The following is a 16562-nucleotide window of genomic DNA, read 5'->3' as shown; positions in this document are numbered from 1 at the left end:
ACCGTTTATTTAGATTACCTTTTTTGAAAAGTCAACAATAATAAAAAATCAATAGTAATGATACAATAACAGTGTATAAAACTCATAAACTGTCAGTACATACATCTTTTTCTCTAAAAAAAAAACCCTTTGATTTGCTAATATTAAGGTGCTCTTGAGCTGGATTTCTCTTATATTTATTGAGTCTGTTCATGAGACTTGGCCCTCTTCACCCTTGGGTATGGAGTTTGATTATCTCGGTAAAAAAAATAATATATAAGCTATTTACTGTTTTTTAAGGAGAGGTATTCTATTGCAATATGGACAAATAATTAATTAAACTTTTTTTGAAGTCTCATAGTAATTGTCTAACTTAGAAATTGAATTTTTGTCAAAACTTATATGATATATAGATATCAAAAAATATCTATATCATTAAATCAACTTCTTATTAATATATAGTAGATTATATTCACTATTGATTTGTATTACGTTTATTTGAAAATTAATGAACTTAACATATGAACAATAAATAATTGTTGACGGTATAAAAAACATTTACATTATACCTATTAAATCCTAATAAAAACTAAAAAAAGAAAAGAGTATATATATGTTATAAAACTAAACATGTCCTATCAATAAAATGTTCGTCTAGTGGTTATGTCTTCCTTGATTTATAGGATGACTAAAATATTAAATGTTCCATTTTTAGGAATAATATTTATTAGAAGATATAAACATATCTTGAAAAAATTAATTTCTTACTTATAAAAGATACAATTTGTGATAAGAAAAAACTAAACATGTTATCTGTTTTTTTTTTGTCCAACCAACGGGTCGGGGCCCAATACCTTTAGTGGGTGTCGTGATAACGTTCCACAAAATATCATGTAGCCGTTATGACAATTCCAACTTCAAAATTCAAATAAAAAACGAAGACCCTCCTTTTTTTACTTTCTGAAAATCTGAATCACTCTCTTTTCTTCTTCTTATTCTCTTCCTCGCTCACACTCGCAAATTTCTGATTTCGGAATTCTTCTTCTTCGTTTCTTGACAAAGAAATGAACGGTAATTCGCCTACTCATTCTCATGAATCAATTCTTTCTTATATCATAATATCTTTAACCAATTATTGCATTTTTTCAGATCTTACGATTCAAACTCAAATCCTTAATCCGTTAGTTCTTGAATGCGATCTTGAGAATCTCACTTCTTCAATCGTTGCCTCAGGTTCCTAATTTTTTCTTTCAATTGTCCATTAGTAACTCAAAATAATTAAAATACGTTATTAATTGTTGTTGGATCATTCTGGAATATCATCTCAACAGAAGTTGTACCAAATCAATTGAACGAAAACCCTAACTCTGTCATGGCTGAAGGCATCATATCCAATGGGATTCATGAAAATTCTCCCGATCAAGGTGATACAGTTCAAATGCCGAAGAAAATTCTTGATTTGAGTACCAAAGTTCAGGTAATTTTTTAGGGTTCGATTTAATGCATATCCCTTTCTTTGATGTTTATCGTAATTCAGGGACTGAAATTATGATTCGTGCATCAGGATTTGAAGCAGCAGCATGTAGCCCTATCTGATGAAGTGAGGCTCATAACTAAATCCTTTCCTGTCTCTGATTTTTTGAAGTCTGTTCAGCTTCTAGGTATGACCTTAAATATAAACGTAAAATTAGAATTCAGCCTCATTTTTTATGATTACTTATAGTAGGGTTTTTTTTGGTATGGTACTAGGTTCTGAAAATGATCTCTTGAAAAGAAAGCTCCTGGAGGAGTCCTCTGAGCGTAGGCGTCTTTACAATGAAGTAATTGAACTGAAGGGGAACATTAGAGTTTTCTGCAGATGTAGACCATTGAGTGGAAGTGAAATTGCAAATGGGTCTGCATCTGTGGTCAATTTTGATTCACTTCCTGATAATGAGCTTCAAGTTGTTTGCGCTGACTCTTCCAAGAAGCAATTTAAATTTGATCATGTATTTAGGCCCGAAGATAATCAAGGTACAAGACAACTTTCAAGTTTTGATTATGTTGCACTGAAGATATATGTTCATTTTTGAAATGATTAAACTTGTATTGTCTTACATTGCAGAGTCTGTTTTTGCACAGACAAAACCCATAGTTATATCAGTATTGGATGGGTTTAATGTCTGCATATTTGCCTATGGGCAAACTGGAACTGGGAAAACATTTACAATGGAGGGAACACCAGATCACAGAGGAGTTAACTATAGAACACTGGAGGAACTATTTCAGTTAACTGAAGAGAGACGTGGCATAACCAAGTATGAATTGTGTGTCAGCATGTTGGAGGTCTACAATGAGAAGATAAGAGATCTCTTGGCGGAAAATTCTAACCAACCAACAAAGAGGTTAGTTTTCATTGCGCTTTAATAACTTTTTATATTCTGATTTAGTATATTGGATTTGAGTTCCTTTTGTTTTAAACTAGTCAGCTATTTCCATATGATATTACTATTAATAAAAGTAAGAGCTGATAATGCCAGTGACTTGTTTCTTTGCTGCATAATGAGTCTGAAAAAACAGTGACATTAGAGTTTCATGGTTCTAAGTTTGACCTTCTCCATGTGATTTCAATAGTCTTAAGCTTAACCACTATCTGCATTTGAAATTCCTTTGATGTATCAAAGCTGAAGTTGCGTATAGCAGCTAATCTAATCAATGTAGTCTCTAAATCTCCCCTCTCTACCCACAATCAAGCATAAAATTTTGATGTGTAGAATTTTCTAATGTGATGTGACTGAAGTGGAGAACAAATTTTAAACTAGGTTGGAGATAAAGCAAGCTGCAGATGGAACCCAAGAAGTCCCAGGGCTTGTTGAAGCTCCTGTTAGTGGAACAGAAGATGTGTGGGAAATTCTCAAAACAGGAAACAGAGTCAGATCGGTGGGGTCTACCTGTGCTAACGAGCTTAGCAGTCGTTCTCATTGGTATATATCACAATTCTTACTGATAAGCTTACTTCATGTGTCCCATTTTCTGCTTTATTTAATTAACATTTTAATAATTGAATATGTCACTTTTTAAGTTGACACAGTCACATTCTGTGTCAGTAAATCAATGTAACAATTATCTCAATAAACCACTACTGTTCTGGGTGACTGTGTGCATGTTTCTTGCACATTATTGATAATGACAAAGGTGATTTTACATGCAGCTTGTTGCGAGTAACTGTTGTGGGGGATAGTTTAATCAATGGCCAGAGAACAAGGAGTCATCTTTGGCTAATAGACTTGGCTGGAAGTGAGCGTGTAGGAAAAACTGAAGCTGAAGGAGAAAGACTGAAGGAGTCTCAATTTATAAATAAGTCTCTTTCAGCACTTGGTGATGTTATTTCTGCCCTTGCTTCCAAATCACCCCACATCCCATACAGGTAATTATCTATTCCCCTCTTATACACATACATTTTTACATAATGGTCCTTTATCTCATTAATTTTGTATCTTCTGTTTGAGACAGAAACTCGAAGCTCACTCACATACTGCAAAGCTCATTAGGTGAGGTTTCATTTCAGTGTTATGAACTTGTGACCCTTTGAAAATACTCATATGTAACTCAATCCGTTAATCAATCTGGTACTTCATAACTGATAGTAAAATTTATATTTATTAGATAAATCAAACAGATCCAATAGCAATTGATATAGTTGTTTTAAAAAGATCTCTGGGTTGTGGGTCTGTGCATATTTTTTATTTATTTATGTGCAATGTTGATCTGGGGTTGAAATGCAGGAGGAGATTGCAAAACATTGATGTTTGTGCAGGTAAGTCCAAGTGCGTCAGATTTAGGAGAGACACTTTGTTCACTAAATTTTGCCACCCGTGTCCGTGGAATTGAGAGTGGCCCAGCTCGCAAGCAAGTAGACCTCACCGAGCTGTTTAAGTACAAGCAAATGGTTAGTTATAGTAGAATTGCTCTTTTGATAACAATAACTGGTTTTCTAATCCTAACGCTCCAAAGTTCTTCACAAAAACAGGCAGAAAAAGCCAAAAATGATGAGAAGGAAACTAGGAAATTACAGGATAACTTGCAAAACTTGCAACTCAGGCTTGCTGCAAGAGATTACCATTGTAAAAACCTTCAGGAAAAGGTATAATCATCAGAAATATTCATTGAAGTAACTAAGAAAAGTTGTCTTATTTTCCTGTAAGTTATATTTCTCATCAACTCTGGATCAATTTCGCCAGGTTCGGGACCTTGAGAACCAGATAGCAGAAGAAAGAAAAACCAGACTAAAGCAAGAAAGTAGGTCACTTGCTGCTGTTTCAACTCAACCTTCGTCATCAACACAAACCGCAGCTCAGAAACCCGTAACAAATAAGAAGCCACCATTGAATCCTTCGAAATCAAGGATGCCACTAAGAAGAATAACTAATTTCTTGCCTCCATCACCTCCTTTAGCATCAAAGAGATATACCACTTCCATGAATGGAAAGGAAAACACAGGCAGAAGAAGAAGGAATTCAATGACAATAAACACAGAAAGCTTTGCAAAACCAAGAAGCAGGGTATCCATTGCAGTGCCAGTGAGACTACCTGCACCATCAACAATGCAGATCCTTCAGCCGAGGAGGCGAGTCTCCATTGCTGCACTCCGTCCTGACACAGCTTATGACATGACAACTCCACTACGCACCTCAGCGTCTCAACCATCTGCTGCACCAATGCAGGTCCTTCAGACAAGGAGGCGGGTCTCCGTTGCTACACTCCGCCCTGACACAACTCATGACCTCAAAACACCACTACGCACCTCATCCTCTCAATTTACTAGTGAGAGCAGTTTCGGGGGACAACAATCATTGAGGAATAACCAAAGGAAAGCTCGGTATTCAAGTTTGTTCGCTCCATTGCCAGAGTTGAGAGCTTCATCAGTTCAGACAACACCGATGTCTATTCGGAGCAGCAGCAAATTTAGGGGCAGTCCAATACAGGCAGATTCTCGGTTGGCTAGGCATCCAATTGCCCTTGCACTACAAAGGAAACCTTTAGTGTGGAGTCCTCTTAAGCTGAAAGGCTTGAAAAATAATAGAAAGTCGCTCTTGCCATCTCGACCTTACTCTGAAATGCAGTGAACCTTATTTTCTCAAACATTGGCAAATACTCATGTTTGGAACGGATTCCAATGCTTACAAATACTTCCAATTAAATTTCTATCATAATTTGATATTAGTTTGTTTGATGTGTAACATATCTGATGCTATCACGTGAAATGCAGTGAACCTTGTTTTCTCAAACAACGACAAATACTCTTGTTTGGAATTGTTTCCAATGCTTACTTTTACTTTCAATTAAATTAACATCATAGTTTGACTAATTTCAAGTAACATATGTACATGTTTTTCATGTAAATCTCTGATGCTATCACATGTTCATATCTCTCATTTTCAGCTTCAAATGTCAATATCTCCCCTTTTCATGTTTTAAATAGAAATAGCCACGAAATTCGTTCCAAACACTAGTTGGAAGTGTAAGTTTGTAACGTCCAGAGATTAGTCTCTTTTTCCTTGTAATAGGATGGATGATAAGATCCATGATAAAATCAAAAAGTAAACATTTATGTATATTACAGTAAAAGTCACTGTCATATTTGATCTAGAAACTAGCATTATATAAATAATTGTTTTAAAATATATGACTGAGTCATTTATATTAACAAGATGTTGGTTTATTGGTACAGGACTCTGCTAGATCCCTTAGATAGTACAAAAAATGATAATTATGCATTAGATAGTACAAAAAATAATAATTATGCATTAGATAGTACAAAAAAATGATAAATTATGCATTGTTCGTAGATAATATATATGCTATATATAAAGCCAAAACTTGAAATAACTTTCATCATGGTGTAATTTTCATTCCTATATTGCTCTTAACATTATTTAATTTTTACAAAAAAACTATATAATCATAAGCAACTATCATCAATACATTAATTAACCACATATCTCACCTTAAATTAAACATTATCGTAAACACAAAAAATATAATATAAAGTACACCAAACACAAAAATACCTTTTAATTCAAAAAAATGAAATATATAAAATTGAATATGTAGTATCACATAATATTCACCGGCAGGCACGAAGTGCCTGTACACACTAGTAGTAATAATGTATAAATCAGTGTATACATTTTTCTCTCACGAACCATTATGTTTGTTAAAATAAAGTAATTTGATTGATCCAAAAAAGTCCTTAATCAAACTCGGGGCCCAAGGAAAAAAGGTGTGCTTTTAGGCAATAGCCGTTGGAATTGGCTTAATGAGGACAGACAGACACATAGAAGTCTTACTCGACCGTTGGAAAACAAGACTCTACTCATCTTATTTGTTTTACATCATCACATTTACACTTTGGTTTTGGTCTGTGTCTGAGAGAGAGAGAGAGAGAGAGAGCATAGTGTGTTGTGTGAGTGAAAAGAAACATGGTTGCAAGAAGCCCACCAAAGCAGAAGAAAGTGTTACCCCCTCTCAATCCACTTCTCATTAGAGAAACACTCAACAAGGTGGATCGTTGTATGGCTCGCCTTCATGAACTTCACCACACTGTCACTGCAGGAACCACTAGAGGATATCTCAAAACATCTCTTAGGTGCATTTTTTGTTTAAAACTTCAAATATTATGGTGTTGCCAAATAGTTCTTAAATACTTTTTTTTTGTAACCAGAGTGATATATTTTGTTTCAATTTGATGTTTATAAAACATTATATTATTAAGCTACATTGTTTCAAGTTGTGAACTTGAATGGTTTGTGTTCTTGCCATTGAAGGGTTAAGAATGGTGCCACTAGCAAATCTCCTAAAGGGAAGTTTCCATTTCCAGCAAACACAGGTTAAGTAGTTCTATTGCTAAGTCAAAGTCAATTTATTTAAATGGGTCATGTGCAATAATTGGCATCTATTTTACTTAATATGTTCTTTCTCTTCATTTGTAACCCTTTTTGCAGGTGAATGGAGGGTAATGTCATTGCCTGCAATGCTTTTAGGTGAAACTGTTGGTGAAATTTTACAGGCAAGTCAATTTGCCAGAGAAATAGTTTCAGCAGCTGGTATGAAAACTTCCACCGAGGACCCGAAAACTCCGTTGTCTCAAAGGACAAACCTTAAAGCATGCCATGAAAACACACAGCTCAAGGCTAGAAGGAAGAAAGAGAAGCAAACCAAACTACAGTATGAAGATTCCCCGACACTTCAACGCGCTCGTTCCAGGATCAATTTTAAGGTTTCTCCTCCGAAAGTAAGAGAGTTTGATAAAGAAAATAGTAAGTATATAGCCAATAGAGTATCACCCAAGAATAGGCCATGGGCTAGAAAGACTGTATTGTTCCCCAACCCTTTGTTTTTGTCCACTCAGTCTTCACAGCAGAAACAGTTTTGGAAGACAAGGTCTCCAATCATATCCAAAAATAAAGGAACACCACATAAATTTTTGGTCAAGTCTCCACCTTCAACCTCCAAATTTCAAGTCAAGATTAAAAAAAGCCCACCAACTGTGTCAATTTCACCCACAAGACCTACTACAAGTTTGAGCAAGAGCTCTCAAAAGAGATTGGCTGCAGCATCTAAATTTCATATATTTCACCCACCAGTTGTGTCTATATCACCCAAGAGACCTGCAAGTTTGAGCATTAGTTCACCAAAGAGATCAGCTGCATCTAAATTCCGCCGATCTTTCTCTCCTTCAAGACTGGCAAACAGATTAATTTCACCATTAAGGGGCAAGAAAAGTGTACAGAAAAGTGATGTGTTAGTAAGTGGATTGAAGCAGCGCCCAACATCAGCAGTGCAATTCCCTCTTCCAAGAACTTAACAACATATAAATGCTCTACCTACATTGGTTTTAATTTGAAGCCGCGGCTTTATTCTTAATGTTCATACTTGTACTATTGTTTCTGTTTGTTTAGTTGGTACTTGGTAAGGATCTTTCTTATCCATTCAGCACAATCACACATTCAATGCCAACTATTTTTTGTCCCAATAAGAACAAATCTATTATCCAAAACATTCCCAGGATCCACTTTACCCGGTTTGCACCCACCAATAATTTGATGCCCAATTCTATTATGCATTCTTCGATGTTATGGTGCACCTTTTTGCTGCTGGATTACGTTAGGTGTGGTTCACAATGGAAGATATAGGAACTAGTGCAAGCACAAGATATTAGATGGTGGTGGTCAGAATCTGTGGCTGGTTTAAGGAATCCACCGGTGACAATGGCTTTACTCACAAGGGTCCAATTGAGTCGCAATTTATGGGTAGAACTGAAACAAAGTATGAGCACCTGGCAACAGTTGAACAATTTCCCCCATCCCCATCAAAAAAGTGTCGTATTTTAAGTTTAATTTGAGGTGCATCCATGCACCTAACAAGCCTAACTTACATGGTGATATAGAAGACGATTGGCTTGGTTGGAGAAAATTGAGCTTCACCCAAAATCATATATTTTGGTTAAAAACGAGAATGGGTTATTTTAACTAACAAAATCTCAAAACCATAGTCAACTCAACTCTTTTATTTTCCATTCATCTAACTCAATTTTGTCATCTGAAAGCCAAACATGCTGGAAGTGGTAGTTTGTGAAAGTTACTGCAACAACATTGAATAATAGAAGAAAAAGAAAGACAAATGGCATCAGATTCATAGGCAATCTCTCTCACACAACACATTTCTGATTATTTATATATTCATAATACAATCTAAGCACAAAGTTGAGGGAGAGCATTTCCATCTCAATCTACAACACCTGTATAAAATGTTTTTTAATTGGGAGAGCATTGAAGCTTCTTCTGGCTAACACATTGAAATACTTAACTGAGCATGTGGGATGTCTAATGGTAAATGGCCAAATCTTGTATAATATAACTAACATCCCCAACAAAACTGCGGCATCAATTGAGTTTGCATTCCCAATGACTACAACTTAGTCCCGTTCATGATGAAATGATGAATGCTCTAATACGTATTATTTGCTGGGAGATGCAAATCTTGTCCGCTCTCTTGGACGATGTATAGCTAGATCCTTTGGCGATGATGTCTTCCCCGCCCTACCTGCTTGGCGCCTCTCTGCAAAATAAATAAATTATGACAAAAGCTAGCATATATATGTTTCATTCATCTAAGTGGTTTGACAGTTTTGCATGATAAAGACAACTTGTAACTTGGAAGCCTCTTTTAAAATAGGGACAAAATAAAAAGGCAAACTTCTCTTTCTTAAGTATAAAACTTAAGCATCTTTCGTAAATTTAGTACAACTGGAAAAAAAACAAGTTTGAACTTCTAACCTCGTTGTCTCTCCATCTCCATGGCAAGCTCTTCTCCCCACATCTTCTTTAACTCTGGTGATAAGCTTACACTGCAAGCACAACATGTAGAATTTAAATATCTCTACACCGAATAAAGGGTGCTTAACACAAGCTGAGCAAAGAATTAACCAAACAAACCTCAGGCTGATTGGCTCCTGCTGAGAGTCTACAGGCAGTCCTTCCAATTCATTATGGGGAGATGCTCGAATGTCCGGCGAACCATCATTGACATTGCCAACATTTGACGAGGATCTTCCATTACTTCCAGGACTTCCAGCATTATCAACCACTATAGGTGGGTTGCCAATTGGTATCCGACTTGGTGACCTACTTTGAGGTAATTTCAAGTATTTTGGAGTAGGTTCATCACTTGTGCTATCAGCCACATTGGGAAAACAAGACGTATTTAAACTATTATAGAACTCTTCGTGTAAAGGTGTTTGGAGTTTTTTCAGTTCGAAAACCTGCCACATTTTGACACAAAAATTAGACAAATGAAAAGTTGGAAGCGGGGAACTAACTTGATTCCAACTAAAAGCAATACCTTCTCATCCAAAAAGGCTTTTATTTTTGTCAACATGAGCTCATCGTCTTCCTCAGACAGAGAAGGCACGCAGGGAAAGGAAAAATCTTTCTCTCCCTCATTAAAAGCCTCAGAGTGACCGGGTGGCATGTAACTTTCATTAATGTCAAAACCATCTTCTCTCTTTTCCAAGTCTGGACTAGGATCAAATTTACTCCCCCAATCATCAGAGGGATCAGACATAGGGTTGAAACTCTAAATATATAGAAAATTAGTTTCCAGAAATTTTAAATAAAAATACAAAATAAGAACTTAAATCCAATCACCTCAATATCTTTGGACATCAAAGATCTGTATTTGACATCATTCTGTGAGAACTCATCGTTGTCATCTATCTCACACATGTCATCAACATTCACTCCCCGCAACTGTTTATTTCCAAAGTCTTGAGGATTTACAGCTGTGCTGCACAGGCTACATAAATTATAAGGTAAAGCACTAAAGCCTGATGAAGACATTTATGAATTACAAATAAATGCTACTAAAAACAACCCCTTTATGGTTTCTACTGTGACAGAACTGCTAAATATTACAAGGTAATAAATAATACCCCAATACTTACAAGGAATCAACAGTTTGGGCACACGGTGGTGAATAAGCTTCAAATTTCCTCTGTTGAAAGCAAAAGATATTCTCCTTAAAAGATGGTTTATTAGATAACTCAAACTGCTTTTTATATATCACTTTGAACTATACATACCATGGCAGCATATGACAAAGGAGCAGAATCCATCTTCTGACCAGTAACAAAGGGATGCTGCACCCAATTACAAACTTATATTTAATCTTAGAGAGAACTGAAACTGAATCATTTATTGCAAAATATTATGATACTTATAGAGCAGAACTCAAATGACCACTTAAATTGTTGCAGTTCTCAGGTAAAGTTAAAAGAGAAATACAAATAGAATCTCACCTGCAGCAGTTCCGATGCTGATGCCCTCAAAATTGGTTCCCTACAAAGGATAACATGTAAGAACTGTGATCTAATAATTAACAACAGGCTTCTTCTGTCTCTTGAATTGAGAGGTTAAGCTCCTCTTTTTTACTAAGCAACAAAAGGGATCCATATATGTGACACAATCAAATTTCCAAAATATATTTTAGGACATGAGAATTCATCGACAATCCAAAATTAAAACTAATTAGGAAAATTTTCAACAAAAAACTAATTAGGAAAAAATGGGAGCAAAGGGGAAAAAGTAGCATACTTCTGCAAACATTTTAGAAGAAAATCCTTTCCTTCAACAGAGAGATGATCAGGGATAGGTGGATGAGACTTTGTTGTCCCTATATGAAAGAGAGCAGCAACCTGAAGGTCTAATCTTTTTTAGTAGATTTTCAGAAAGCAACCCAAACAGAACTTCACACATCAGAATTTTTTATACCTCTTGGTACTGCTGGCTCCAGGGAGGCTTTCCAGTAGCCATCTCAATCAGAGTACAGCCAACACTCCATATATCAGCAGAGCTAAAAACATCAATGTGTAAAGAAAATGGTTTTAAGTTTCAAGGGATACATAAAAATTAAAATAAATAAATTATACACAAAAAATTAAGAGAAAGAAAAAAGAAGCTCCTAACAAACTTTATAAAGGTTGACCTTCAATTTATGTATATTGTATAACACACTACTAATTCACTATAACTAATGCTAGACAAGAAAATTACTTGACAAGTTGACATATAATAACTCTTCTTAAATTGCATATGACTATGAACTTCACAAGCACAGCTCACCTATGTGGCTCCCGGAAAATTCCTGTACCTAAATTATCTACATCCTAAACAAAGACATTGTTTTCTACCTGTTTAATTTTACATTTCAATTTTAAGTTTAATTTTGTTTGCTTATTTGTAGATAAGCATAGAGTAGAAAGGTTTTAAATGTGAGAGGTAACGGAGTAGAGAAGAGGTTGAGGAAAAAGAGGAGTAAACTCAATTTACAAACATATTGGAAACAGAGCAGCATGTCATGGAATATGTGAAAAGGACTTACAAGCTATGCCCTGTCTGGAGAATAACTTCAGGAGCCATCCAGTATGGCGTACCCTTCATAGACTTGGCACCAGAAATGGTAGCCTGCAGCGAAGTAATTAACCTCTTAGACCAATATGAAAAAAATCCTTATCATGTAAACAGTATAACTAAGGGACAGTGGAGAAACTGAGAAGCTCGAAATTACCAGCTCAGCAACTTGTTTGGATGCCCCAAAATCTGCAAGTTTTATGCACCCTTTATTATCTACTAGAATATTTGCCCCCTGAAATTAATTTAAGCTGACACGCCAGCAAATGGAAAAGAATCAAGTTGACATGTATATCAATGACTTTAAAAGAAAAATCACCTTAATATCTCTGTGCATGATCCCATTTTTGTGCAAGTACTCAAGTCCTAGCAGTAACTGTTTTGTGTAGATTCTAATGACCTGATTAATGAATTAATTACAACAATGTTGCAAATAGAATTATCAAGTAAATTCATTCAGTAGCTAAAAAACTTACAGTCTCGGGGAAAGCTCCAAACTTCCCCAAAAGTGATGATATGGATCCACCAGAAACAAATTCAAGGAAAATATTGATAGTGTCCTCCTCTCTGACTGTGCCCAAATATCTCTATGGTCCAAAAAAGCTATTCAGTAAAAAAGAGTGTTTCGGTGGGGTAATTACTTTGTTAATGTCATTCACTAATAAAAAAGATCATACTCACAACGATGTTAGGATGTGAAAGATCTTTAAGAAGCTTAACTTCCTCCTCGAGCTCCTTTATGTGAGCCTGTTAATGGCATACAAATGTTATCACATTATTACACCAAGTGCTGATGAAACAACACTACAACAGCATACAAGGACTTATAGTAATTTAATTAAGTTCTCAGAGATAATCACTGCCCAAAATTTCAATCATCCCAAGTGTGGAATGAAGCAAGATGATATTCACATAATTCAGCAAAATGAAAGCTGTGTTCTCATTAGTCGTAACCTTCACTCAATTCCCTAACCCCAACCTCAAAAGGTTTCACGTTAACGTCAAGAAAAAGATACTGTCGATGTGATGATTTTTATCATTTTCAAAACTTTCCTGTCCCAACAATTTTGAAATAAAATAAAATGGAAAAGCCAGCAATGAAATGCAATGCCTTAGGTTTAAATATGCATAATTTCACATCAACCCAAAACTGTTTTGTATTTTATTGATGAAGAATAGTTATAATTAAATGATTAGATCGAATAAAATTATATTGTATAAAAGGTCTTACACCTTGTAAGTTGACCCTTCCTATATATCTGTGTATATAATATATAATAAGCAGCTCAGTTGGTAAGCACCTGGGTTCAAAACCCGGCTGCACAATTCCCCTCTCATATCAAATGTTATCTATCAAATATACACATATATAATAGGTGTAAGTATAGTAACTGTTCTGCTTACTAGTTAATTAACTCAATTTAATTGCTTTAGTGGATGATGCAATCAGAGATCCTGTGCATAACTTTAATTGCATTTCTTTTTATACACACTCACTGACAAAAGCACCTAGAATTTAATCAAAAGGACTGATAACTTTCTAAATGCAGAACATTCCATTACAGAATGCAATGTAAATATAGTAACAAACCTGTGCCTTCTCCTTTGAAGCACTATTTGCGGCAATCAAGACCTAAAAAGCAAAATCAATCTCAAAGTCAAACTCAAATCGAAATCCAAAGAACAAAAAATGAGATTAAAAATTAAGAGAAATGACCTGCTTAACAGCGAGAAGCTCTCCAGAATCGAGATTCATTCCCATGTAAACTTGACCAAATGCACCACATCCGATCAACTGGCCCTTGCGCCACCGGATCATAGAGATTTGCGGCGGCGATGGAAGAAAGTTTCTAGAAGAGAACAATCTAGAACTTCGAATGGAGGAACCGATCTTATCAGCAAGGGTTGTTGTTCTGGCGGCGTCGTTGTGATTGTTATTCTCCGGCGAAGTACGGAATACGAAAGATCTCCGAAGTGATCCAAAAATGTCTTGCATTGCATTTGACCTTTCCCTCTTTCACTGAAAGTGGTAACTGGTAAGTAAGGTTTCAAAAAAAATGAGTTATTTCTGCGTCGGCAAAGGTCGGGGTAAGGAGGGAAAAGAGGTGTTGGAAATCAAGGTTCAAAAATTGGACCTTGCTTTATTTGCTTGATTCAAGGAAGTAATTAAAATAGTGTTTATATATAAAGTATTTGTTTCTTTATTCTTGGTATTACCAAAAATATAAAATACTTGTAAATAAGGGTGTATTGCATTCACCAATAGTATTAGTTTATCAATTTAATGTTTATATGCGGAATAAAATTTTATATATAGTTAGTATATTATTTATTATTCATTTATATAATTTATTTTAAGAGTTCATGATATTTGAGATATTAATGATGTACAATGTACTAATTATCTATATATATATCTATATCTATACTATATATAAAGTCAAAACATCTTATAATTTTCTTTTGCCTATTTTACCCCCCCTAATTAACTATTATTATAATGCTTTCTCACATAATAAAATAAATATTAATGGAAGTTAAAGTAAGTTACATACAAACAAAAATATCAAATCACCAATGCAATTTTTAATGTAAGTTTTAGTAATATTACAATTCATTATTATATATTTCTATTACATAAATTTAATATTATCTATACTCAATAAAAAAAATATAATTCTTTAAAATGAAATACATAAAAATTAAATATTTAATACTAGAAAATAAGAATGCGGGTCGACAAACACGAAGTGGTTGTCGACACGCGTATGTGTATATATATATATATATATATCAAACTTATAGTTTTTTAAATAAACGTGGATGACAATGGGGTTGGGCAAGGCATGTATTCCTTTCTCATTCCTAACTTCGTACTATTTGTGGGTGTGAATAACCGATATCTACGAGTACTAATAATTTTTATTTTTATTATATATTTTGTAACAATCAAAATATAAAATTAATAACGGCAGGAATGATTATATATTTATATGTTAAATTTATAATTATAGATAAATTAATGTAATTTATTATGAAACTTATACTACTTCATAAAGTCAAAAACTAATATAATCACCCTACCATGGTGTAATTTATTATTCCCTATTTTGCCATTACTATATTCTAATTTCTACAAGAATCATTGTTATCAAAACCGATTCATATTGGCTGGTTCAATCAATGAATTAGTCTTAATACTGGTACGATACAACATTTATACTGATCATGCAATTACACTGGTCATATTGGCCGATTTTCAATTAAACTGTATTGGCCATACCGGTTTGTTTCATTTAAAAAAATAATGCAAACAATTTATTTTTACAAAAATGTTGGTACGGAGGATCAAATGCACACCTACTATATTTTTATACATCTAAAATATGGTCTACATATACATTTTTTTAACAAGTGGTATAATTAAAAATAATTATTGTCTTCCTTATTGATTTTTCAATATTAATATTAGTATAAAATATATGTATATCTAACTTCATCGGTACATGGTTTAATTAGTAAATCTACCACTATACCAGTATCCTATCCAATTTGATAAATGTTATGATATTAATAACATTGAAAAAACCATATAACTCAATGTCCTTCTCCACCCGATGCATGTTCCATGTTATTTCCTTAACTATTTCTTCTTTCCTTCATTGCAACTATGAATTCCCCCACAAATAGTTAATTTAATTTCTTTTGTTCCTATTTTTTTCTTCAACCAAATTACATTAATTATTTTTCTTCCTATATTGTTTCTCAAAAGGATGTGGAACATGATAAATAACCATCATAATATAATAGAACTAAACTATATTAGTGTGAATTATTAAACTAATAATAAACTACATGTTATAAACAATATGAAAGCGGGTTGACATGCACGACATTGTATGTCAACATGCTAGTAATAATAGAGATATATCATCATTATCAATCGTTAGAGATGTCATCATTGTTAATATTTTAAGGTGTTCATTGACATTCTCCACTCATTAATTAAAAAATGTAATATCTATATACTGTCAGTGTAAAAATTTATACACATATACTCTATCAGTCATCATTATTTGTATTAATTTTTAAAGAATTGATGATAATTAAAAATGAATGATGAACAATTAACTGACAGTGCATAAAACTCTTACATTGTCAGCGTTAATTATATTATAGTTTTTATTTTATAAAATTATATTTGATTTATAAGAAGTGTCAATAGAAATACTTTAATATCAACTTTTTTGTATTACCAAAGGTATCTTTTCACCCTTTGGGTAATGAACTAATTCTTTTCGGGTACGTGATTGTCTATCTCAACATGTGTCGTTCATAGGAATCAAATCTTTGAACTTTTGGTCATCCTAAAAATCTAATGGGATCTTATATCACTAAACTAATATATTGTCGGTACCTTAATATCAACATGTTTATAAGGTTAGTTAAAAAAGAAATTTTAGCGAATAAGACTCTACCTTTATTCAAGAATAAGCTATATTTTAGGCAAATATTCAAGGTTGAATAATTTTACACCAATGAAAATTTTGTATTAAATATAAAAATATGAATGTACTACTAATATATGAGTTTTATATATTTGTATTATATCATTCACTATTTATGTTTATTTAT

At 33.9% G+C, this 16562-nt stretch overlaps 3 protein-coding genes across 3 annotated transcripts; 2 read left to right on the top strand and 1 right to left on the bottom strand.

The window, feature by feature from the left end:
• Positions 917-5309, top strand: LOC109336088 (kinesin-like protein KIN-14S). Its single transcript, XM_019572459.1, has 12 exons — positions 917-1050; positions 1129-1212; positions 1311-1456; positions 1544-1640; positions 1729-1992; positions 2084-2363; positions 2781-2942; positions 3170-3385; positions 3472-3509; positions 3744-3907; positions 3989-4102; positions 4200-5309. Exons 1-12 carry the CDS (start codon positions 1044-1046, stop codon positions 5082-5084), a joined length of 2457 nt encoding a protein of 818 aa, XP_019428004.1. The 5' UTR covers positions 917-1043; the 3' UTR covers positions 5085-5309.
• LOC109336491 (microtubule-binding protein TANGLED-like) lies at positions 6313-8017 on the top strand. Its single transcript, XM_019573115.1, has 3 exons — positions 6313-6607; positions 6786-6847; positions 6963-8017. Exons 1-3 carry the CDS (start codon positions 6441-6443, stop codon positions 7823-7825), a joined length of 1092 nt encoding a protein of 363 aa, XP_019428660.1. The 5' UTR covers positions 6313-6440; the 3' UTR covers positions 7826-8017.
• LOC109336490 (mitogen-activated protein kinase kinase kinase NPK1-like) lies at positions 8618-14076 on the bottom strand. Its single transcript, XM_019573114.1, has 17 exons — positions 13645-14076; positions 13519-13560; positions 12609-12674; positions 12404-12514; positions 12247-12327; positions 12085-12162; positions 11899-11981; positions 11289-11370; positions 11112-11212; positions 10817-10856; positions 10601-10657; positions 10463-10512; positions 10167-10314; positions 9862-10095; positions 9456-9781; positions 9297-9367; positions 8618-9078 (listed from the first exon to the last, which is right to left on the bottom strand). The coding sequence occupies exons 1-17, from the start codon at positions 13921-13923 to the stop codon at positions 8978-8980; spliced, it is 1950 nt and encodes a 649-aa protein (XP_019428659.1). The 5' UTR covers positions 13924-14076; the 3' UTR covers positions 8618-8977.

Source organism: Lupinus angustifolius, chromosome LG20, assembly GCF_001865875.1.
Source record: "Lupinus angustifolius cultivar Tanjil chromosome LG20, LupAngTanjil_v1.0, whole genome shotgun sequence".
In the NCBI taxonomy this organism is placed as follows: domain Eukaryota; kingdom Viridiplantae; phylum Streptophyta; class Magnoliopsida; order Fabales; family Fabaceae; genus Lupinus; species Lupinus angustifolius.
This window is presented reverse-complemented; position numbering and strand designations above follow the sequence as displayed.